The sequence below is a fragment of the Prionailurus bengalensis genome, chromosome C1 (genome assembly GCF_016509475.1).
Source record: "Prionailurus bengalensis isolate Pbe53 chromosome C1, Fcat_Pben_1.1_paternal_pri, whole genome shotgun sequence".
Lineage (NCBI taxonomy): Eukaryota > Metazoa > Chordata > Mammalia > Carnivora > Felidae > Prionailurus > Prionailurus bengalensis.
Window position 1 is genome coordinate 17,322,503 of NC_057345.1, and position 25,851 is coordinate 17,348,353.

At 49.4% G+C, this 25,851-nt stretch overlaps 1 protein-coding gene across 2 annotated transcripts in view; it reads right to left on the bottom strand.

Annotated features, from left to right (window-relative positions):
- TCEA3 (transcription elongation factor A3) overlaps nt 1-25,851 on the bottom strand; it is a 37,535-nt gene that overhangs the window by 8,639 nt on the left and 3,045 nt on the right. Inside the window, exons 2-8 of one of the 2 annotated variants that reach the window (XM_043574079.1) lie at nt 22,859-22,921; nt 21,983-22,088; nt 21,367-21,505; nt 13,027-13,089; nt 3,818-3,981; nt 3,588-3,644; nt 93-247 (exon numbers count right to left, since the gene is read on the bottom strand). In XM_043574079.1, the coding sequence (XP_043430014.1) occupies nt 93-247; nt 3,588-3,644; nt 3,818-3,981; nt 13,027-13,089; nt 21,367-21,505; nt 21,983-22,088; nt 22,859-22,921 (747 nt within the window). The remainder of the gene's footprint in view (nt 1-92; nt 248-3,587; nt 3,645-3,817; nt 3,982-13,026; nt 13,090-21,366; nt 21,506-21,982; nt 22,089-22,858; nt 22,922-25,851) is intronic. The other variant, XM_043574081.1, reaches the window with a different exon arrangement.

Below are 25,851 nucleotides of genomic sequence, written 5' to 3' on the forward strand. Positions count from 1 at the left end.
CGAGTCACGAGCCGCTGCCTCTCAGGCGTGGGCCAAGCCGGCGGGGCCTGGCCTCCTGCCCCACCGTGCAGAGGCCCCAGCCCCACTCTCACCTCTGCCGTCATCTTGGCAATGAGCCCAGCAGAGATGGCCCCGCTGAGCACATTCCTCCTCAGGCTGGGGTTCCTGGGGTCCTTGAGGTTGCTGATCCGGCTGCGCACCCGGTTCCGGTACTTCATGTCCGTGCTCTTGAGCTCCTGGTAGATATGTGACACAGTCAAGGGCCAGCGAGCCACTCGTGGAGGGGCACAGAAGGTTGGGGAGCCACTCCCCAAAGCCCGAGGAGCCCCAGGACCGCCGGTTCCTCTCCTTGGACTAGTACAGGGGTTGGGCACCCGTGTGGCCTCTGACTCCCACAGCGGCGATCTCGCTTAGGGCATTTGGGGTCAGCTACGCATCCCGAACGAGAGACGGTCTCTCTGGTGAGATCAGGCCACAGCAAGCACTGTGGTGTCAGGACCCCAGGGATGGGCATCCTGCGTTTGTCGAGCCTTTTGTGTGACTCAGGTGAGTCACGCGACTCCTTTGTGTCTCTGTTTCCTAATTTATAAAATACAGGGCTGTGCCGAGCATTCAGCAAGCCGTACCGCGTGATGCACCAGCCTGGTGTCTGGGACATCAAGTGCTCAACACGTAGGGGCTGTGAAGATGAGGACACTGATAAAGATATCCCCCAGTTTTGAAGGGCCTCTGGACGTTATGAGTCCGGCTACCGGAGGAAAACGTAAGATTGGGAGGCACAGGTTGAAGGCTCTAAGAGGTATTGCAATAAACACATCATTGTGTTTAACTTGGTGTTTCCAACATATTACAGGATAGAGACACCTCCCCGCTTCCCCCTTTCTTTCTAGGAATACCGACCACCATGCCATGGGACCCACTTTGGGAATTGCTGGTCAGAGTTACTTCTCTCATGAACAGATAAGGAAGCTAAAGGCTTAGAAAGGATGTGGGCCCTTGCTCAAGGTCACGTGGCAAATTCCCGGCAGAGACAGGGCTGGAAGCCAGACCCCCTCCTGACGGTAATGCTCTCTCCACTCACTCAGCAGGAAGTCGCCCCTGACCACCGACCACGGTGAGCTCTCTGTCCAGATGCTGCCTCCCAGACAGGCCGCCCGCCCCCTCCTCCCTTCTCCATCCTCTGGAGGAGCGCAGGGAGCACAGCCGCGTGTTCTCCATCTCCCACGCCAAGCAGAGTCAGAAAGGCAAGCCCTCTGCTGGGAAGAGCCACATACGAGAAAGAGTCTGTGGGGACTACGGACACATGCAAACAGCTGACTTGCTACAAGCAGTGGGAGGCAAGGTGCTGTTATCTATTTTTTCCTATTCCTGCCGTGTTCATGCTGTTTGTACAGTAAAAGCCTGAAAAGAAAGCACGTGCCATAATGCATTTGAAAGTCGAAAGATTTGTTTAAAAATGTGCGTTTGGGATTCCTGGAGGTGTGCATCTGCTTGATATGGGGGGACAGGAGGGCCGGCAGCACTGTCATCAGCCTCTCCCTGACTCTGGCTCCGTTTCCTGAGATCACAGGGCAGCAGGATGAGGTGGAGCACGGGCCTGGGGGTCACTGACCCCTTCAGAGGAGCACGGCCCTACACTGCCGTGTCAGTGCAAGGTCACTCCAAAGAGAGCAGACCTTTTTAGGACACAGAGCATTCAAGCCCCCGAACTTATCCTCCTCCTCACCTCCCATCTTCTTTTTTTTTTTTTTTTAATTTTTTAACGTTTTTTATTATTGAGAAAGAGAAAGACAGAGCATGAGTGGGGGAGGGGCAGAGAGAGAGGGAGACACTGAATCCAAAGCAGGCTCCAGGCTTTGAGCCGTCAGCACTGAGCGTGACGCGGGGCTTGAACTCAGGACCGCGAGATCATGACCTGAGGCGATGTCGGTCGCTTAACCAACTGAGCCACCCAGGCGCCCCCTTACCTCCCATCTTCTAAGAACAAAGGGCTCGATGCAGCTCTGATTTCCTATCCTTCAGGAGAGGGACATTCAGTGAAGGAAGAGGAGGAGGAAAGGCCAGGTGTGGAACTATGAACCGGATCACCCACCTTTGTTTCAATTTTTTTTAACGTTTATTATTTTTGAGAAAGAGAGAAAGACAGACAGAGAGCAAGCAGTAGAGAGGCAGAGAGAGGGCGTCTACAGAATTGAAAGCAGGCTCCAGCCTCTGAGCTGTCAGCACAGAGCCTGAAGAGGGACTCGAACTCACAGACCTCGAAATCATGTCCTGAGCTGAAGTCGGCCGCTTAACCGGCTGAGTCACCCAGGTGCCCCAACCCACCTTTGTTTCAAACTGAGCCTGAAGGTAGAAGGGACCTGTCTGAAGGGACAACTGTTTGGAGGAAACAAAGACAAAGCTCAGCGTTCTGATACCTGGTGCTCTATGCTCCTGGATCAACGGGGATTTATGACAATGTATCTGGTGAGGTGCTGGACAGCTCGGGACATGCCCGTTCATAATTAAATGATGGTGGAGGGGAACTCCCAGAAAATATGTCAGAGGATATAAAGGTAGGACTCAGGCAGGAAGTGGCAACAGGCAAGCTTGTTGACCGCGGTCAGCCCAGACTGACCAGGGACCCTCCCCAACAGACTGAGCTCCCTAGGTAGCTCAGAACCCCTCTCCCCTGGGGATTCTGTCCCCTTCCCTCTTTGATAGGCAAAGCTTTGTCTCTCCAGTAAAAGATAGCCCACGCATTCATTGGGGCACATTGTAGGATTTTCTTTCCCAAGACAACAATCTTTCGGTGCAATGAGCCCACATCCCTCCAGTGGTCACCTCCTCTGTCTATACGGCAACCCCCCCCTCAAAAAGGGGGAGAACGGGCCATATGTAAAGAACTCAGGACATGGAATCCAAAGGCCAAGGTTTTTAGTCAAGCTGTGACACCCAGTAGTTCTCGAGCCTCGGTTTCCTCATCCGTAAAATGGGAACAACAGCCCCTGCCTCACACAGATTGTGACAATTGGCAGAAGTAGGAAGTCTCAACTGCCCATCACAGTGCCTGGTATATAGTAGGGAATCAAAAATGGGTGCTGATATCTTCAGAGGATGGAAGAGGGGAGAAGGCTGAGCATGAGAAACGCTGTCCTCCCCACCTGCTCTGACACTTGACATTGCAACCCAGCCATATGATGACCCGACCTGTTTAGCACAGCAGTTGAACCCTCCGCTTCTAGAGTCACACTCTCTGGGTTCAAATCCCAAGTCTACCACTACTATTAGCTGTAGGAGCTTTGGCAAGCGACTTAACCTCTCTGGGCCTGTTGCCTCACACTTGTAAAGTGGGATTAATCGGTGAACCTACCTTGCGGGATTGTTCTCAACCTTGAACGAGGTACTGCTCATACACAGCTTAGCAAGAGGCTGGCAGGTGCAAGACTTAATAAATGGTAGCTAGAATGAAGAACTCCAGTTCAGAGGCAGAGCAGGGGGCTGGCCCCGAGCCCTTCCCCTCCCCCTCACTGTCCTGGGTCCCTTGCACTTGGGAGACCTGCTCCTGGCGTCCGGGCACCCACAGCCCTGGCACAGCTCAAGGATATGATCTTCGATTTCTGATGCCATCTTGTCACAATTGACTCCATAATCCTTGTAATCATCTAAAAGAGATTCAGGAAGCACAGGCATTAGCCAGACATGACCTTGGCAGTGGAGCCTGCCCACACAGGGGACTGTAGCATCCTGTTCCACTCCCATGGCACTGAGAAAGACCGCATCTCATTTGCCCTTGGGAAGCCCTTCCCTCCCCTGCCCCTGGCCCAGGCCCTCTCACCTTCGGCCTTCAAGGCTGCTGAGAGCATCTCCACACACTTGTCCCGCACCGAGTCCCCTGTGAGATAGCAGGGGGCCAGGAGGCAGATGGAGGGGGCAAAGGTGGGGGTCGAGGGGCTGGTGGGTGTTTTGGGGGTCTCTGCTTTCGATTTGCTGCTGTTTGATCTGAGGATGACAAACAGTAATAGACATTTTGACATTAAGCGAATAAAGCATCCACTGAGCACACTCTGGATGTTTCTGTGGGCGATCTCCCTTACTCCTCATGACAGCCCTCTGAGGTAGGTGCTATTTTTAGGCGCTTGACACGGATCATCTCATTTAATCCTCACGACACCCCCCATGAGGCTGGTGCTATTCTTATCTCCATTTTCGAGTTGCACTTTAAAGTGAATTGCAGAGGTGGTTGCATTTGAAATAATTTGACTCTGGTCACACACGTGGGGGAACCAGAACTAAAACCCACCGGAGTTGAAATCCGGTGCCTCGGCTCCTAACCAACCACTCTGCTCTGCTGGTTACAGGGAATCATAACAGGGTTGCAAATCATACTATAGTCCATTAGATACCATGCGAGGTGCTCTATCTTCTTACTGAACCATTTACTCACTCATCCAGTAAATACTTACTAGACACTTATTCCACAGGTCTGGAGAAAGCAGACAAGTTAGGAGAGCTCCCTTCCTCAAGGAGCCGGCAGCCTCTTGAATGGTGAATTTACCACCATTGAAGAGGGCTGGCCTTACCATGTGCCAGGCAACTTTCGGAATATTTTCTAATTTAATCTTCACAGCAGCTCTAGGAATCAGATACTCTTCTCTTCCTCGTTTGCAGATGAGGAACCGGTTACATCATTGTGACTTGAACCCAAGTCTGTCCGATTGCAAAGTCTCCACTCTTAACTCCTAAGATTCACTCACTGCCTAAGAATGATCTCATTTTGGTTTGGGCTTAAAAACCCACAAATATATATATATACGGGGGGCGCCTGGGTGGCTCAGTCAGTTTAGCGCCCAACTTCAGCTCAGGTCATGATCTCATGGGTCGTGAGTTCGAGCCCCGTGTTGGGCTCTGTGCTGACAGTGCAGATTCTCTCTCTGCACCTCTCCTGTTTGCTCTTTTTCTCTCAAATAGATAAGCATTAAAAGGAAAACATTTGAGAATCATGAGTGGTCACTCTAACCGGATGGCTCAGACAGGCTTCCTGTCTTCCTGTTCTCAAGGAGCTGCCAACGAAGGAGGAAGCAACCCACGTGCCCAGTGACGGATGGATGGATAAGCAGAATGTAGTAGATAACACAATGGAATATTACTCAGCCACAGAAAGGAGTGGAATCCATATAAAGGAATGAAATTCCAACACCTGGTACAACGTGGATGAATCTCCATGAATGGAAGACATTATAAGTGAAATAAGCCAGATACAAAAGGACAAAAATATTGGGGGCGCCCGGGTGGCTCAGTCGGTTGAGCATGTGACTTCGGCTCAGTCATGATCTCAGGGCTTGTGAGTTCAAGCCCCGCACTGAGCTCACTGCTGTCAGCACGGAGCCTGCTTTGGATCTTCTGTCCCCCGCCACCCACCCCCCGCCCTCTGCCCCTCCCTTGCTTGCATGCTCTCTCTCTCTCTCTCTCTCAAATAAAAATAAAATCTTTTAAAAAGAAAAAGGACAAATTTTGTATGATTCCACTTACGTGAAGTACCTGGAATAGTTAAATGCATAGAGACAGAAAGGGGAATGGTGGATGCGGGGGCTGGAGGAGGGGGAAATTGGGCGATAATGTTTAATGGGAAGACAGTTTCAGTTTGGGAAGATGAGAATGTTCTGGTGATGGCTGCACACCAATGTGAATGTACTTAATACCACTATACACTTAAAAAATGGTTAAAACGAGGGGTGCCTGGGTGGCTCCGTTGGTTAAATGTCCAACTTCGGGTCAGGTGATGAGCTCACAGTTCGTGGGTTTGAGCCCCCATCGGGCTCTGTGCTGACAGCTCGGAGCCTGGGGTCTGCTTCAGATTCTGTGTCTCCCTCTCTCTCTGCCCCTCTCCTGCTCGCTCTCTCTCTCAAAAATAAATAAAACATTAAAAAAAATGTTTAATGGTTAAAATGGCTACATTTTATGGTATGTTTATTTTGACACAATAAAAAATCTGGGGCGCCTGGGTGACTCAGTTAAGTCTCTGACTTTGGCTCAGGTCATGATCTCACGATTTGTGGGTTCAAGCCCCACATCGGGCTCTGTGCTGACAGCTCAGAGCCTGGAGCCTGCTTCGGATTCTGTGTCTCCCTCTCTCTCTCTGCCCCTCCCCTGCTCCCATTCTGTCTCTTTCCGTCTTTCAAAAATGAATAAACGTTAAAAAAATTTTTTTAAATAATAAAATAAATCTATATAGGAACTTCACTGAATAAGAATAACCATCAAATGTGAAATACACAACGATCACTCATCTGTCTTACGTATTTGGTAAACCTTACTCCACTCAGCCTGATGAAATATCTTTTTTCTTATGCTGAAAAAAAGGCTAAAATGGCACATGCTGTTACACACTATCTTCTCACAATAAAAGAAAGTTAGACAAAAAGAACAAAGTGCTGACACAGGTACAGGTGAGAGGCTGGAGCGATAGTTGCACGAATTCCTCCCTTTCAGAGCTGCTTCCGCACTACCCTTGGGGTGGGGCCAGGCAGTCGAGACGCCTCCGACCTCACGTCTTGGCTCTTTTCAGGCCAGCCCTCAGGCCTCCGAGGAAAACCGGACTCATGAGAGTTGAAGAAATTTGAGTCCCTTCCTCCGCTCCAGGGTCTTACCACACTGAACTCTTGTGGAAGGTCCTCAAGGGCTGCTGCATTTCTTAATTCCAGGGAGTTCCATTCACACTGTCAGCTGGGTACCTCCTGGAGTTGTACAGAGCACAGCCTGGGCAGCTGCACCAGGCAGCTCTGGAGGTATGGATGCACTTCTTACCTTCAGGAAGACGATGCTGGGCTTCTGAAAAGCCAGGCCCAAGGAATTGTGCCTGAGAGTGAGGCTGACCAAGTAGCCTAGGCTTTGCAGTGTTAAAAATATGGGGTTACGAGATCCTACATCTGACATCCTGCTGAGCCCTCTTCCACGTAGATTCTGCCGGAGACCTCTTCGTTCCTCAACCCTTGCTGTTTGCCTTGACCTTGGATGCCCTCTGTCACCACAGACACCGTTGGACCACTGGGATTCTTGTGTTCTCTGGAGCCTTGACGTTCCTCAAAGGTGCCTCAGTGCTGCCTCAGGAGTGAGGTGGGCTGGGAAGGGAAGCCTCTGCTCTTCCAAGGTTTATATTTGGAATTCCCAAAAATTTGGTCCAAAGGGATTTCCTGGCCTTTATTTTTTAAGTGCAGTTTGAACCTTTCTGTTCCAGGCCAACTTACCCTGGATTCGACCCAACCCTGCCTGACAACTGAGTGGCCTGGCAGTGGGCACAGGGGATGGGGAATGTGAGCCCCAACCTGCTGTCTGTTGGGGTCAGATTTCAGTGGGAGGGAAAGGTGTGGGGGAGGGAAGGCTGGGAAGGATGTAAACTCTAGAGCTTAAGGGGCTGCCTGCAACCAGAACGAATCTCCCCACGCCCAACCCTAGTCCTGGCCGCGGGGCTCTCACCTGCGCAGCCACAGTAGCCCTGAAGCTGGTCTCTCGACATCCTCTTGCCCCCCTTACAACCCATTTGCCACACAGAAGCCCAGGGGAACCCTTTCAAAAATTCACAGCTGATATCATAGCTCCCCGCTTCTGACCCTCTAATGACTTCCAATCATTTTCAGTATAAAGCCAAACTCCTCACTCTGGCCTCCCAGCCCCCCACCCTGCCACATCGGCCCCTGCCTTCCTTCTGACCTAATATCATGCCACACTCCAGTTCACTGAAGCCCCCCACTGCACAGCTTCTTTCTCTTCCTTAAATACACCTGTCACTCCCACCACAGTGCTTTTGCACTGGCCGCTCCCTCCTCCTGGAAGGCTCTTCCTCCTCCAGATTGTCTTACAACTGGTCCTTTTCCCCACCAGTCAGGCCCGGCTCACATATCACATCCTCAGGAAGGCCTCCCCTGACCAGCCCAGCCCAGCAGCTTGTTCCTGCCCTGTAACTCTCTGGCGCATGACCTGATTTCTTTCATTCATAGCACTTTTCCAAGTCTATAATTAACTTGTTTGTGTGTTTATAAACACTGTCTGCCTCCATCTCCAGACGATAGATTCCAGAGTATAGGGACTCCTTTGGCCGGTTCACCACTGTTTTCCAGCACCTGGAACAGTGCTCTGGGCCAACACTTGATGAACCTTTGTTGAATGAATGAATGTGAGTTGAGGGAGTCGCCCACAAAGAGATGAAAGGCACACCCACAGGGCCTAGATAGAGCTGAATTGGGTGGGCGACAGGTGCTCTTTGGAAGGCTGGTGACCCTGCCCCCTGAGATCGAGAGAGGGAGCTGAGTCAGTGCCTGTCAACTCCCACAACCCAGGCCAACTCACCTCCAGTCATGATGGAGCCCCAGATTCTTCCTGGTGCCCCTCAGTAACCTGCAAACCCCACCACCACATCCTCGGTGTCTATAGGGCTCATTAGTAGGGAACCGACACAGGGGAGCCTGGCGCATGCTGCGTGGAAGGAGTCATGATAACAACAGTTTTCACTTGGGGATGCCCACACTGAGTGGTATACTTATCAAGAACAAGCTGCTCCAGAGCCACACTCGGGGGTCAAGGCCTGACACCACCACTCTGTAGCTATGTGACCTTGGGCTAGTAATGGGGATGGCGACAGTACCCATCTCAGAGAGTTTCTGAGAGGATTAAAGCACCTAAGAGAATTCTAGTAATGCAGGGTTAGGTAATTTACATAGCTTGCACAGTAAGCGTCAGAATTATCACCAAGCATTATGCATTTATTGTGCATTTATATGGGTTAGGAACAGCGTTAAGCGTTTTGTTACCACATTTGTGTGTTTAAAAGTTTCTTTGGAGAGAGGCAGAGACAGAGGGAGAGAGAGAATCTCAAGCAGGCTCCGTGCTGTCAGTACTGAGCCTGCAGCCTGGCTCGAACTCACGAACCATGGGATCATGACCTGAGCCGAAATCAAGAGTTGGACACTTAACTGACTCAGCCATCCAGGCGCCCCTTATTACCCCATTTAATTCTTCTAAGGACCTTGGAAGGGGGTCATAATTATCCCCATCTTACAGATCAACAGACTGAGGTTCAGAGAGCTGAACTGACTTGCGCAAGGTCATCCAACTAGCAAACGGTAGAATTACACCACAAACCTAGATCTGCCTGCCTTCCAAATTCTTTTCAACACATCTCACTGTGTCCCTAAAAGGCAGAGAGTTTTCCAGAGTCCCCTTACTCAGGTTAGGTTAGGCTGCTTGTTGCATACCCACTGCCCCTTCCTGGCAGGGCGCTCCCAGCCCGCGTCCCTCCCCTCGGGCCAGGAGCCGGCTGGCTGGCTGGAATTCACGCGGCGGTGGCATTTCAGGCAGCCAGGCTCATTTTGCTTTCAGCGCACACGAGTGGGAACTGCGACAAATTGCAGAGAAGGCATCACTGGCGGAGGTGGGGGTGGGGCGTCGGATTTATCAACAGCTTCCTTCTGCTCCCCGGATGTGCCAGCGCCAGACCCAGTCTGTGATCTGACATCACCAAGCCCTTAGAAAAATTCTCCCGCCCCAGGTAGGAGCAGAGGCACCGGGAGGCCTGCTCATTGCTCCTGCGCGCCACCTCGAGGGCACTGCCGTTACTACACCGCCAGGCAAGCCCGACTGTTCCGCGAAAAGTCAATCCAGACACCCGGGTTCTAAGGGCAGCTGATAAAGTGCAACCTTCCTCACTGTCACAGTGGTGCCCTTTGTGCTCTGCCCCCTGATGCCCCAGCTACAGTTCCCAGAGCACCATGCTCACTTACGTTACCACACCTTCGCATGTTCTATTCCCACTGCCCGGGATACTTGGCTTGTCTACCAGGCAAACTCCTTTTTATTTTTCAGTTCTGAGCACAAATACACTTTCTTCCATGAGGTCTTCTTTGACTTCTCAAGTCATATTGAGACACTCTTCCTATGTCCCCATCGAATGTTATAGCTTTGAAAAACATTTTTTGAAAAAAAAAAAAAAGCACTTGGAAAATAAAAACAAAGTATTTTAGTGTCTGCCTCCATGCTAGTGATTAGCTCTATAAAGGCAGAGGTCATGAGTTTAAATCTTTGCCTGGGCTTAGAGGCCACAACTGGTGGGCTCCAGATGTGTTTTCTTTGCCCTACTGTGTCTTAGAAAAACAGGAACATGTTGCCAATATTTAAAATTGGGAGTTTCATATGAAAATTGAGATGTCCCGCTTTCCTTAAAAAATCAGAAGACATGGCACACAGAGCCTGCATTTCCATAAAGCAACAAATAGCTGGGCTGGGCAGTGAGCGCCCCCTTCAGACAGGCAGGTGCTTTCCAGTCTGCCATGGTCTCCACTAGTCACCCACTGGGTGAACACGACCTTGACTCCCGGAGGATGCTAACTTTGCAAGGAAGTGCTCAACAAACGTGCTGGATGGATGGATCGATGGATGGGTTAAAGGGAAAGACGAAATAGGAAGAGAGTGCAGAAAACAGTCCGGGTAGCGGACAAGGTGGATTTGCAAGACTCGCTTCTGTCCCTCTGGATTCCCCTCCCAATACGGAACCAGCAGGAAATAGTGCAACTGCTCTAAAGACAAACATGGTCTGCTTGACTGACCTTCAGAAAAAGAGTGCATTATGGGAGGGAGTCAGGAGACTTCAAGGTCACCAGACAAAGTCAGGGGAGGAGTATGGAGGTATAAATCCTTACACAAACATGAACTGTTTTTATTATAACATCACGCCCAGAGCCAGACTAATGCTCAGTGTTTCCTTTGGGGATAGAACAATCAATCCTTCATTATGCAAGGCTGTCCTTCGTGTTCTAGGACATTTAACATCTTTGGCTCTTGCCTACAAAATGCCGCGTCACTCCTCCCTCTCTCCCATGGCAGACTGAATGTTTGTGTCCTCCATAAATTCGCATGTTGATGCCCTAACCCCCAATGTGATAGAATTTGGAGGGGAGGCCTTTGAGAGGTAATTAGGTTTAGATGAGGGTGGGGGCCCCACGATAGGATCACTGTCCTTACAAGAAGGAGAGAAATCAGAGCTCCCTGTGTGTGTGTGTGTGTGTGTGTGTGTGGTGCAGAGGCAGTGAGAAGGTGGCCGTCTGCCAGCCAGGAATAGGGCCCTCATCAGTAACTGAGTTGGCCCACACCTTGATCTTGGTCTTCCCTTCCTCCAGAATTGTGAGGGATACACGTCTGTTGCTTAAGCCACCTAGTCCATGACGTCCTGTTACAGCACCCTGAACTGAGATCCCCTCCAAGTCAGAGTGACAAAAGTGTTCCACAAGTTTCTAAATGACTCTCCAACGAGAACCACTGGTGTAGAACCAGGATGGCGCCGGAGCCTCCGTTCTTAGACCTCACTCATGGAAGACAGTGCCAGGGGACCACACGACTCTTCTCTTCAGAGGCAGGATGGGGCCTCAGACACACTCCCAAGCAGCACTCACCAGAGCCTCCACTCATCAGCTGGCCCCCGGAGCCATTTTGGAACAGAGCAAACAGCAGCCCCATCAACATCTCGGGTCTGTTGAATCTTCAGAAAGCCTTAAATGACCTAATTTTTGTGCCTCTTTTCTTTCCAGTGTCAGTCTCACTGGTCCATTAGGTCTAAAACAACGGAGCGGCTCCCCATAGCCTCCTAGGAGCCAACACCCTTACCATCCTAACCCGGTTGCCCCAGCATCCAGTATGGCCCCTGGACACAAATCATTTGCTTTGATCCACCTCTAAGCCACCTCTCCCTGCTCTGACCTCAGACCTCTCCCCGGAACACAGCTCACACTCCCTCTTTTAGCCAGTCTCTCCTTAGCAATCTCATTCAGGTTTGTGGCTTCAGATACAAGATACGTGCTAATTACTCTGAAACTTAGATTTCTAGCCCAAGACATTCTTCCTGAATTCTAGCTTAGTGTAACCTAACTGCCCATTCAACTTCTCCACCTGAATGACTAGGACACCCCTCAAACCCAGCGCATCCAAACCTGAGCCCTGCATCTCCCGCCGTAGCCTGATTTACACACCGTCTTCCCCGTCCCAACTAAGGGCAACTCCGTCCTCGCAGGTGCTCAAGCGAAAAGTCTTGGAGTCATCTTGACTCTTCATATTCTCTTGTACCCCTCCCCAGTCTGTCAGAGAATCCTGCCAGCTCTCTCTTCAAAATATATCCGGAGTCCTTTACTTCTCTCCTCACTGCTGCCATGCTGGTCCAAGCCACCATCATATCTTGCCTGATTTACTGAATGGCCCCCTGGCTGGTCTCTGCTCCTGACCTTGGCCCTGACAATCCACACTCAGTACAGCAGCCAAAGGCATGCCGGTAAGTTTCCTCCTGTGGCTCCTTGCCACTCTGTCCCCCAATTCTCCCACCTCGCTTACTTGCTCCAGCCCTGGCCCCCTCACTGCTTCTTGCCCCTGCCACACAGGGTCCTCAGCTTGGAATGACCCTGATATCTGCATGGCTAATTCCTTCATCTCTTTGAAGGGTTTGCTCATGAGGACTCTCCTGACCACCTTGATGACCATCTTTCTCAACCTCCCTCACTCTGCTGTTTTCCATAGCGCCGGTCACATATTTATTTATGTATTACCTGTCACTCCTTATTAGAACATAGGCCTCATGACCACAGCGATTTTCCTTTTGCTCACAGCTATATCCCTGGACAGGAACCTAGAACAGTTCCTGGCACATAGTCACCCCTCAATAAATATTTGATGAATAAATAACTGGATGATTTATGCTATTTTGGGTAACCAAACCCAGAGATCACACTCCAGTTATAGACTTTCAAGACCCCTGTCCTCACTGGGTTCAATTTGACCTTGAGAATGTTCCCCAGGCAGTGATGGGGCAACAGTGACGGGTCAGCCACCCCAGTGAAGGAGCCCTATCTCTGATTCAGGGGCCCACTTGCTGCGTGGGTCCTAGAATTTGGAAGCAACATAATGTATGAAGTTTCCTCCTTTCTCCTGCCCTGGGCTTCCTCCATGGAAGCAGAGAGAGGGACACATGCTGAACAGAACTTCTGGGATGGAGAAACCCATGGCTTCCTTTACCTTTCCATCGATGGCCTTTTTGGAGAGGAGGTGGCTGATGACTTGGAGTCCACAGAGTCTCTCCTGAAAGAACAGAAATTGGAGATGAGATTCTCTTGAAGGCTAGCCCCACTACTGAGCTAGAGAGCTCAGAGGCTGGGGAGAAAGCTTCCGGAAGCCAGGCCTGCCGGGATGAGGATGATGGAACACACCTGGACCCCAGCTGCCTGGAGAGGAAGCTCCAGGTGATGTGGGTTGGTCACCTGCACCTACCCTCCATCAAACGAAGCAATCAAGGGAAGGAAGCCTAGTATGTACCAGATACGTTACTGTGTTATGCCATGTATTACTAATAATTAAAAAGATTTTAGGGGTGTCTGGGTGGCTCAGTCGCTTGAGCGTCTGACCCTTGGTTTTGGCTCAAGTTGTGATCCCAGGGCCACGGGATCAAGCCCCGCTTGAGATTCTCTCTCCCTCTTCCCCTCTCCCCCATTCGCGCGCGCTCTCTCTAAAAAAATAAATAAGTAAACACTTTTTAGTTTTTTTTTTTAGTAAACACTTTTTAGTTTTAAGCAATCTCTATATCCAAAGTGGAGTCTGAACTCACAACCCCGAGGTCAACAGTCCCATGTTGTACAGACTGAGCCGCCCAGGTGCCCCACCCCCCTTTTTTGGTATTACTAATTATTAATAAGTAATTCTCAGCGGGCTCCCTTCCTTCTTGCTATCAGGCAGGCAGGCCTTGGCTAGCTGCAGACACTGAAATTCCCGGGATTGCCTATTCTCACGAGGAGCTGGATCAGCTTCAGACTCCCCTGTGGGCACCTTACTTAGGAGAAGGAGAGGGACACATGGGCCTTGGAGACAGAAGAGCTGTGTTAAAATGGCAAGTGAAAAAGGGCACAAAATTAGGTGTATACTGTTTGTAAAGTCACACAGGAAAACCAATGCCTAGAAGAAAAAAAAAATTGAAAGAAAATACAACCTTGGCTGGCTCAGTGGGTACAGCATGCGACTCGACCTCGGGGTTGTGAGTTCAAGCCCCTCGTTGGGTGTAGAGATTACTTAAAAAATAAATAAATATCAGGGTGCCTGGGTGGCTCAGTCGGTTAAGGGGTTAACTTCCGCTCAGGTCATGATCTCACGGTTCGTGCGTTTGAGCCCTGCATCAGGCTCTGTGCTGACAGCTCGGAGCCTGGAGCCTGCTTCGGATTCTGTGTCTCTTCTCTCTGTTCCTCCCCCCCGCTCGCATCCTCTTTCTCTCTTTCTCTCAAAAATAAATAAAGATAAAAACACGTCTTTAAAAAAAGAAAAAGGGGCGCCTGGGTGGCGCAGTCGGTTAAGCGTCCGACTTCAGCCAGGTCACGATCTCACGGTCTGGGAGTTCGAGCCCCGCGTCGGGCTCTGGGCTGATGGCTCAGAGCCTGGAGCCTGTTTCCGATTCTGTGTCTCCCTCTCTCTCTGCCCCTCCCCCGTTCATGCTCTGTCTCTCTCTGTCCCAAAAATAAATAAACGTTGGGAAAAAAAAAAAAAGAATTACTTAAAAAAAATAATAATTGGCTTGCTTATCACGTAGAGTATCTCACCAGCTCCCATGTAAGTTCTGCAAGCACAAAGTTGGCAGGGGAGTTTGTTCACTGTGGGGGACACTGTTGGTGCCCAGCCCACGTCCCCTCAGGCACTCACTCTCCCAGTGCACTGGGACCCCAGAGCTTCCTGCTGGGTGTCTGCCCGAGGGAGTTCTCTGTGCCAGCCAGTGCCAGGAGCAACCTTCAACCAGACCCGTAGGAACTGGTGGATAAAAGCCCTAGCATCCTCAGCCCTCCAGTGGGTGTGTTGCCCACCGTCACCCAGAGCTCCCAGCAGGATTTAAGCCCTGGCTGCCCACAGCAGTAGCCTGCCCACTAACAGACCCTGGGCCGGTGTCCTTCCCTTCCTTGTCTCACTGCTTCACTCCTTGGTCTGCATTTCCTGAAATCACTTCCCAAGTAAGCCCCTTGCACTTGAATCTGTCTCAGGCTCTGCTCCTGGGGAATCCAATCTAATCTATTCACTGGCTTACCCCAAGCAAATAAGAGAGTGCCTAGCACAGAGTGGGTGCTCTATCAATATTTGTTGCCAGATAACGTGAAGTCAAACAATACAGAAATATAAAAACTGAAAATGGGAAAAGAAAGCTCCCCCGAGGTAACAAGTATTAAGTTTAGCGTCATTCCTTGCAGTTCATTTTCCATGTGCATAAAGCCGATACAACAGTTATCGTTCTGAAAAGGGAGGCAATGACATGAGTTGCAATCCCAGTCTTCTCTGAGTATAGGTTCCCTCCCCTGTCAAACGGAGAGGAAAGCATCTGCGTCCCGGGGCTGGCTGGGAAGAGGACATTTATGTCCCTACAGCAGCTTCCAGAACAAAGAAGTCCTGGGGCACCTGAGTGGCTCAGTTGGTTAAGCGCCTGACTCTTGGTTTCGGTTCAGGTCATGATCTCATGGTTTAGGAGTTCGAGCCCTGCACTGGGCTCTGTGCTGACAGCATGGAGCCTGCTTGGGATTCTCTCTCTCCCTCCCTCTCTCTCTCTGCCCCTCCCCTTGCTCCCACCGTCTCTCTCTCTCTCTCAAAATAAATAAATAAACATAAAGAAGAAGAAGAACAAAGAAGCCCTCCATGCTCCATAGTCCTAGGCTGTCTGATTTCTCATTTTCCAGAGGGTGCAATGTTCCTGCATGGATTTCCAGCTTCCTGCTCGTCCTCCAGGTGGTGTGGGAGACAGTGGATGAGGCAGCCTCAGGGGCTGGGTCTGATTATTCCGTGGACGAGACCCATCCACCTCCAGACCTTCACCCCTGCTTAAACATGGGGGGAAGAGGTAGAGAGAGAGAGGAGAGACCCTTCTTCATACACCCCTCTGGTCCCTCACTGAGCCCCGGAAGTTCCTCTCTGGCGTTCCTCCCCGAATGCCCACGGGGATGGACAGGTGCAGGCCAGACCGGGAAGCTGGAATTCGAAAGAAGGGAAGCCATGAGCCTCAACCTCCAAGACTCCTCCCATTCTGGCCCTTCTTCATCGCTTCATTTTGAGAGCAAATGCTCGAAATTGCTTCTTTTTTAGAGAAACATTCTGCAGTTACGGCAAATGAGCGTTATGAAAAGTATTCAGGAACAAGAAAAATGCTTAGGATACAATAGGAAGGGAAATAAACAGGGAGGTCATAGTTTGTACACTTTCCCTACAGGAACGGAAAAACAATGCGTGCAAATAGCTCGGGACAGGGAGAGAAGATGTTTTGGTTGATGGAAGAGGCACACTGTCGACAAATATTTTCCATTTTTCTTTTAAACGTCACCAATGTGGTTAGCGTTTACATAATAATCAGAATGAATCCTCATTAAGGAAACTAAAACAAAAAAGTTCACCAATAGAGTTGAAATTGGACCCCTGCCGACTTAATTTTCCCCACAAGGTGGGGAGACCACCTCCCCATTTCCCGCTCAGCCTCAGCGGCGGCTTCACTCACAGCGAAAAGTGAACCAGCATTAACAGCTTAACGTCCCAAGAAAGTGGTCAAGATGTTGTCAAATGGAAAATGCTGGTTACAAAACCGTCTATGTAGTGCCCTTCCAATGTACATTTATAGGTTCAAAAGATGAGAAAGATACACATCAAAATGTTAATGGTGGTTATTTCTGTTCTTTTGTGTTTGACTTTCTAAACTTTTTTTTTTTTTTTACTGTTTATTTTTGAGAGAGAAAGAGAGAGCAAGTGGGGAAGGGGCAGAGAGAGAGGGAGACACAGAATCCAAAGCAGGTTCAGGCTCTGAGCTGTCAGCACAGAGCCTGACGCGAAGCTTGAACTCACAAGCCATGAGATCGTGACCTGAGCCGAAGTCAGATGTTTAACCAACTGAGCCACCCTAGTTTCTAAACTTTTTACAGTACACATGCCTTCCGGTTGAAATAAATATATGTAGGCAGAAAGGTTACAAAATAATATACAGAGCATACTTCCATGTTATTGATATAATAAGTCTTTTATGGGTAGTGATGACCCATACAAAAAAGTCTGGTGGCTCAGTCGGTTGAGCGTCCGACTTCGGCTCAGGTCATGATCTCATGGTCTGTGAGTTTGGGCCCCACGTCAGGCTCTTGTGCTGACAGCTCAGAGCCTGGAGCCTGCTTCGGATTCTGTGTCTCCCTCTCTCTCTGCCCCTCCCCCGCTCATGCTCTCTCTCTCTCTCTCTCTCTCTCTCTCTGTGTCAAAAAAAAAATAAACATTAAAAAAATTTTTTTAAGTCTGGAAGGATACAAATGATTACATAAATGATATTTGTATTTAAACACACGATGATTATACATAATTATATGTGCTTGTCTCTAGACGATGGATTTTTTACTTTCTTACTTGTATTTTTAAAACTTTCTACAGCGAGCAAGTAAAAACCTGTATAATAAAATAAATATAATACAAAATAGTTAAATTAAAACATTGAATGTAATTAGAATGTATTACAAATAAAACATTTTATTGTTAAGAAGAAAAAAAACCTGAGAAAATAATGCCTATTTTTCAGGTCACACTACTCCGTCTCAGAGACTGGGTGGGGGGGAGGGGTGTAAGTGACCAAGTCCAGCCCAGGACTTGGCCTTCTGCTCTCCACATGTCTCCTCTCCCATACTTGTCATGTTGTAGTTCTTTAAAAAAAAAATCGCTGTAATGATCATTTAGTGGGATTCAGGGATGGAGCAAAAGGAAACACATGTGCTCAGGCTGCTATCTTTACCCAGATGTTTTCATGGCCTATTCTACAGGTTAGTCCCATATCCCATTTGGTATCCTTTCCCAATGGTCCAGCCCCTAGTCGTTCAATTTCATCCCATAAGACCCCTCTCCGTCCTGGTCCTTCATTAGCTAAGGTGCTAAGAACCACCTGTGACCAGACCAGCCCGAGCATGAACACAGGAAGTGCTGATACAGTTGGCCTAGCAATATGCAGTCAGCGTTAACTCCGCACTGGACACCGTGGGGCTCAGGGGGTCCCTGCCAGCCAAACTTCTAGCCCCTTTGCAAAAACAGAACACGCCATATGAAAAGTTAAATGTCAGGATTTCTCCAAGTGGCACAAAATTGCAAAATGAGCAATATGAAAGTAACAAACGTAAAAAAGTTTACAGAAACATCTGACAAGTATTTCACTTTAGAAAGACCAGAGGCGTGCTTGGGTGGCTCAGTTGGTTAAGCGTCCAACTTCGGCTCAGGTCATGATCTCACAGCTCAGGAGTTCAAGCTCCCTGTCAGGCTCTGCACTGATGGCTCAGAGCCTGGAGCCTGCTTTGGATTCTGTGTGTGTGTGTGTGTGCCCCTCCCCCACTTGCTCTGTCTCTCTGTCTCTCTCTCTCAAAAATAAAAACACGCAAAAAAAATTTTTAAAAACCCATACACCAAAATATCGAGCAATTATCTTTAGGTGGGGGGAATGTGGGTGATTTTTCCCTTACTTCTCTATATTTTCCATTATTTCCACGACAGATTTTTATCACTCTTACTTATTTACTTTTTTAAATGCTATTATTTGTTTTGATCTCAAAAGCGATATGGGATCATTGTGAAAAGAAACCCAACAAGACAGATTTTACAATTTTATTGTACAAAGTAGACTATGAGGCTCTTCTTAATTATAATCACAGATGTATTTTTGTGTTTAAAAAAATTTTTTAATGTTTTTATTTATTTTTGAGACAGAGAGAGACAGAGCATGAGCAGGGGAGGGGCAGAGAGCGAGGGAGTCACAAATTCCAAAGCAGGTTCCAGGCTCTGCGCTGTCAACACAGAGCCCGACGCGGGGCTCAAACTCACGGACTGTGAGATCATGACCTGAGCCGAAGTCGGATGCTCAACCGACTGAGCCACCCCGGCACCCCTAAAAAAATTTTTTTTAATGCTTATTTATTTGAGAGAGGGAGAGGAGATAGAGAGTGCGCACAAGCATGGGAGGGGCAGAGACAGAGGGAGATAAAGTATCGTAAGCAGGCTCTGCAATGTCAGCAGCGTCCATTGCGGGCCTTGAACCCACAAACTGTGAGATCATGACCTGAGCCAAAATCAAGAGTCAGACGCTTAGCCGACTGAGCCACCCAGGCACCCTGATATATTTTTGTTTTTAAAAAAATAGTTTCGGGTACCTGAGTGGCTCAGTCGGTTAAGCGTCTGACTCTTGGTTTCGGCTCAGGTCATAACCTCACAACTCGTGAGGTCGAGGTCCACGTCGGGCTCTGCACTGCGCCATGGAGTGTGCTTGGGATTCTCTGTCTCTCTCTCTCTCAGCTTCTCTCTCGCTTGTTCTGGCTCTCTCTTTCAAAAGTAAATAAAAAAATCTTTAAAAATTTTTTTAAGTTTCTTTTTTTTCTTCTGTAAAAATTAGTACGTATTTATTGGAAAAAATGAGAAAGACAGCAATTAACAAGAAGGAAAAAAAACCTCTCAATCCTACCACCCAGATATAATCACTATTAGCATCCTAGTATATATCCTTCCCGTCTTTGTTCCTATCCATGCACACAAAATTCACTTAATTTTTTTTAACTTTTTTTTTTTAAAGTAAACTCTACACCCAACGTAGGGCTCAAAGTCACGACCCCGAGATCAAGAGTCACATGCTCTTCTGACTGAGCCAGCCAGGTGCCTCTCACTTTCTTAATTTTTATAAAAACGGGATCATACTATATATACTATATCATACATACAGATTCTCGTAATACTTGGTGAACATTTTCCCACGTCATTAAATATTTTTCTATCCAGCACTGCCTCTCCCTGGGCTTTTTGAACATAGTAGGTGGTTTTTCAGTCTGTGGGATTCTTCTGTGCACGGAAGGACATCTTGCCCCACAGCTATTTTCACAACCCACACTGGGAGTAACCTGGAGGAGGTATGTCTCCCTCTGGGTGAGATCTTCCTTCCATAGCATCATTCCCTAAAGTGTTTTCTGTGAAACACTTGTTTTATAGGATTATAATAAACATTCATTTAAAAGGGGTTCAGAGATTAAAGATGTTTCAGAAATGACAGTAAAAAATATTACACCTATATAGTGTTTATGCTTTAATCTGGTTCCTTTTTTTTTTTTTTTTTTTTAGTAATGTCTACACCCAGTGTGGGGCTTGAACTCACCACCCAAGATCAAGAATTGCATGCTCTTCGACTGAGCCAGCTAGGAGCCCCTAATCTGGTTAATTCCTTAAAATGATTCCTTATATAAGTGGCTAGCCTGGGTCAAAGGTGTGTTCATTAAAGATGTTGATAAATCACAGACGGTATTATCCATATTACCTACCATTATCTAGTACTACCAGAGACTGTTCAGTATCATCTAATATTGCCTTCTCATCTCTTAGGTGAACACAGATAGACCCCCCACCCCACCCAAGGAATTAAGTGGTCCGGTCAGACAGGGAACAGGTAGGATTTATTTCTACATTGATGAAGGCTTTTATCTACTGTCACGGGTAAGGCATCTGGGTCTATCTGAAAGTCATGCAGTTTGGGGGACCCTGGCTAGGTGGGCAAGGGGGAAGGGGCACAGAGTGGAGAAAAACAACTATTCCTCTCAGCAGAGGTCTGGGGAGGTCTGACAAAGACCGGACTCCCACTGAGCCACATAACAGCTGTGTGATCTTGGGGAAGTCTCTGCTCCCCAATCTTCAGCTTCCTTGTCACGAGATGGAAATGTTGAACAAAGAGCCAACAAAACACCTTTCTTTCTCTATGGTTAAGTAAGCGCCTAGCCCCATTTCCCTGGAACTCTGACAAGGGTGGGATGTCAGCTGTGTTTCTAGGCAACACTGTTTCTAGCAAGTGAGCCCTGGTGGGTAAATGACATCTAGACAGGAAGGGCTCTGAATGAAATATAAATAATAGGTAGAAAAGCATAGCTTTTGGGCTGCCCCAAGTACGGTGGATCTTGGAGCTGGTCATTGCCCTTGCTGGGATCCTGGCAGCTTTGTCTTCTAACAAAGACCCCCCAACATTGTGGTGTGCGTCATCACCCTGTACCTGGGGAGGCGAGTCTAGGTCTGGACACTGTGTGGTTGGTTCCCTAGTAGACGAGAAACGCCTGGGCCGACCCTGCTGGCACACTGCGTCTCCTGCCCCTGCAGCCCTCTAGGTGAGGCCAGTGCCAGGGATGGCCCGTTTGGGTCTTCTGAGTCTGTCTGATTAAGCCAAACAAGACCCACGGAGGGGCACTGCAGGAGATGAGAACAACAGCCACCTCCCAGGGGCGTGAGGATCAAATGAGTTATATACACAGAGATGCTGGCAGAGAATGTGACACATGCCGGCCCCCTTCTCTCCACCCCAGGAAAAAATACCTGTCTTTGGGGTCTTCCCGTTTTTTCCTCGGTGGAGAAAGGCCTGCCTCTGGCTTCCAATCAGAACAGTTAAGCCCTTTTTCTTTCTTCGCTTTGTCTCTCTCCTCTCTTTTTTCTCCTTTGGGGGGTCCAGGGGAGTCTGGAAATGAAAGCACGACATTGTTCTCAAAGTCACCTCTGCCTCAGCAGATCCCCGCGGGATTTGGGGGAGGGAGGGGCAAAGGGCAGGGACAGGAACAGTCGCTCGTGCCTCCAACACACATGCACACACGCAAGAATACATTTATACCACATGCCATCTGTGTGCAAATCCACGCTCACACAGCGAGACAGAAAGACGTCTGCACACAAATGTGTGTATGTAGACATGTGCTGTATACGTCCACACGCAAGCACACACAAATACATACACAGATAGGCACATGTACACAAAAACCCACACGTCTACAAATGTTGCATTTGTGTAGACAAACACGGGCATTCCCCACTTACAAGGTCACCTGTCATTTGTCAAGTCATTCAACAAACATACAGAGTGCCTGCTATACGCCAGGCATGGTCCCCTCCCAGGGACTGGGAGCAAAACACAGCCAGAGTCAAACTTGTCCCCTCTCACCCAGCAGCCGCTTCCAGTTTTTGATGAGGACTTTGGCCAAAGACACCACCTCCTTGTCTGAGCAGTGCTTGCGGACCCCGTTAACGGCGACTCCAATCCTGGTTGTCTGCAAAGCGAGAGGGTCAGGGGCTGGTCTTGGCACGGACACACAGGATGGGCTGCCCTAGCTGGCAAGTCCTGCCCTGGCTCCGCACCCTCTTTCCCCAGCCCCAGCCCCAGCCCCAGCCTCTCCGGGGCCTCAGCCCTAACCCGTGGCTGAGGTCACAGCCCTGGTCCTGTACCTGAGGCCCTGACCTGTGGCCCTCTGTGAGGTCCGGTGCCCAAGGCCCAGCCCTGTGCACTGACGGATGACTGCAGCTTCGGTGAAAAGCTGCGGCAGTGGTGGTTTGGGCTGCTGCTGCTGACCCCTCACCATTTCCACCTCCTGGCGTCTTTGAGTTCAAGCTTCAGCTTAAGACACAGCTCTGGCTACTACAGCTTGGATCTGTGTTGATTTTTTTCAGGGCCAAGAGCTTCTGGTAATGCTTGGGGGCTGTGGGGGTGACACGGGGAGGATCTAAAACTGGGTGACTTTTCCTTCTCCCTGCATCACTGGCCCCTTGGATCCCACAGCCCCAGGGCCTGAGGAATTGGGGTATTCAAGGAAAGCAAACCGATCTTTCTCACAGACCCAGAGGACCCCCTATGCGTGAAAGGTGCCCTGCCCCCATCTAAATGCCTCAGTCTCCACCCTCAGAGCCCAAGACCTCCGCTGCCCCTGGTCCTCCCCTTAGAAATTCCTCCCAGACTCCACCTTGGAGGTCACCCCCCGCCCCCACCGGCTCTTACTTCCCCATCCCCAGGCACTGCCCCCGAGGCTTCCCACCCCCGCCCCACCTGGAGTAGCTGGATGGACATCTGACAGCTGTTCAGCTTCTTCAGAAGGTCGAGGGCCCCTTCCTGTGGGAGGCCACAAGGTGAGGACAGAGGACATAGGTTCTGCGCCGGGCCCCTTTCTGACATTGTGTGGTGTCGGTGGGAAAGAGGGGTGCAGGAGGTAGGGGGAGATTGCCCCAGCAACAGGATATAGGGAGGCAAGCGGCTGAAGGCCAGGCAAGGGACAGAAAGAGACAGAGAGACAGAGGCAAAAGATTCTGCCCCAGACCAGCTCTCTAACGTCACCTCCCACCACCCAGCTGGCCTCTCGCCCTTCTGAACGGGGCCCAGCCCTAACCGCTCACCCTGACCCCTGCCACTCGTTCTGCTGTTCCTTCTACTGGCCATGCATGCCCATCTCGCCTCTAAGATTAATCACTTTGTGGCTACTTGTTACTGCTTCTGTGTCTGCCTCCTCATCCTCCCGCTTCCTAACTGGGAGCTTCTGCACAGTGAGGGCCATGGCTTTTTTTTTACAGCTTTATTGAGGTGTAAGTGACATGCAACGAACCGCACGTTTGCCGTTTGTGTATGCCCAGGGGACCACCACCACAATCAAGATAAGAACATAACCATCACCCCCCAGTTTCCTTGTGCCCCCTTGTAACCTACCCTCCCTGTACCCCAGCCCAGGCCCAGGCCACCATGGTTCTGTTTTCTGTCACCTAGAAGCACTTGCATTTTAAAGAATTTCATATAAAGAGTACTGCAGGGGGCCTTCCCATCTGGCTTCCTCCACTCAGGGTAACTGAGATTTACCCACGTTGCTGTGTAGATCGATAGTTCTTTTTATTACTGAGTTGTTTCCCATTGTAGAGACGCACCACAATTTGCTTATCCATTCACCTGTTTGTTTTAACTTAAAACGATTTTTTAAAGTTTATTCATCTAAGTGATCTCTACACCCAACATGGGGCTTGAACTCACAGCCCTGAGATCAAGAATCGCACACTCCTTCGACTGAGTCAGCCAGGCTCCGCCATCCATCCACCTGTTGATGGGACTTGGGCTAGCCTCCAGCTGGGCCTACCACAAATAAAGCTGCCAGGAACATTCATGTACAAGTCCTTGTGTGGACATACGCTCTCATTTCATTTCTCTTGGGTAAGGAGGACCGTTTTAATCTCTAAAACGTCAGGGTTTAGCACACAGCCCAGCGTTTCCTGAGTGAATGAATAAAGCAGAGAGCGGAAGGTGGGACGGGAGGGGGTGACGGGAGGAAAGGAGCCTCAGATCTGAAAATCTGCTGGCTGCCAGGCCCTGGGCCACCCATGCCCCATTTCAGCTTTCTCTTTCCTGCACCCACTTCCTAGAGGCCAGCCCCGCCCCCTGGCCTGAGATGGGTTCCCTGGGGAGCACCAGCTGACTGTGTCCTGTATGCCCCTTGCCCTGGTCTCACTGTGTGGTTCCAGCAGCCAACGCCCGCCCTGCCAGGCTTCCTTGCCAGGACCACATCCCAAGGGGTGCCCTCTGTCAGCCCTCAGCCTCCCTTGGAACGTGGGTTAGCAGTATGTTTCTGGAGGCGTGACCTGTGGATGTGCACGCCTGCGTGTAACCCTGCAAGCACGGACCACCAATGAAAGGCTTGCTCTGTGCTGGGCGCCGCTCCAAGTATCTCACCTGCATTAGTTCCTTTAACTCTCACACTGGCCCTGCGAGGTAGGTACTGTTACTACTCTCATTCTTACTGAATTATTACCCCATTTTCACAGAGGAGCAACCCAAGAAACAGGGAGATTAAATAATTTGCCCAAAGTTACAAGGCATCGAGCTGGGATTCAAACTCAGGCCTTTCAGCTCTAACCTGTGTAGGTATGGACGAAAAGCTGTCTAGATGTGTGTAGTTATGGAATATCAACGTGAGTAGGTGTGGTGCCATGTTGGTCAACATTCAACACCCAGCTCTCAAAGGAAAAAAAAAAAAAACCCACCTGATTTGTAGGTCAATTTCTTTTTTTTTTTTTTCCAACGTTTATTTATTTTTGGGACAGAGAGAGACAGAGCATGAACGGGGGAGGGGCAGAGAGAGAGGGAGACACAGAATCGGAAACAGGCTCCAGGCTCTGAGCCATCAGCCCAGAGCCCGACGCGGGGCTCGAACTCACGGACCGCGAGATCGTGACCTGGCTGAAGTCAGACGCTTAACCGACTGCGCCACCCAGGCGCCCCCTTTTTCTTTTTCTTTTTCTTTTTTTTTTTTTTGATTTGTAGGTCAATTTCAAGCTACCAATATGCTGTCACTGAACTAAAAGGAGGCACTGGGAAGAAATGTACACTATCATGCCGTTATACTAGGATTTCCACCATATTGATATAACAGAACCTCTAGACCATGGAGAGTGAAATGTAGTAAAATAATTAGAAGTGATGACTCTGGAGTGTGTATTACCTTTGTTTTTATTTTTAAAATTTTTAAATGTCCTTTGTTTTTAATACGATTTATTTAATTGGAAGCATATCATTTAATTTTTTTTAATTTTTTTTAACGTTTATTTATTTTTGAGACAGAGAGAGACACAGCATGAACGGGGGAGGGGCAGAGAGAGAGGGAAACACAGAATCGGAAGCAGGCTCCAGGCTCCGAGCCATCAGCCCAGAGCCCGACGCGGGGCTCGAACTCTCGGACCGCGAGATCGTGACCTGAGCCGAAGTTGGACGCTTAACCGACTGAGCCACCCAGGCGCCCCTCATTTAATTTTTAAAATAATGGCTCTACACAGGGAACATAGTCAATGGTATTTTTAATTTTTTTTATGTTTTATTTTATATTTGAGAGAGAGAGAGACAGAGCATGAGCAGGGGAGGGGCAGAGAGAGACAGACAGAGACAGAGACAGAATCTGAAGCAGGCTCCAGGCTCCAAGCTATCAGCACAGAGCCAGACGTGGGGCTCAAACTCACGAGCAGTGAGATCATGACGTGAGCCAAAGTTGGATCACCTTTGCCTAAGGTGCC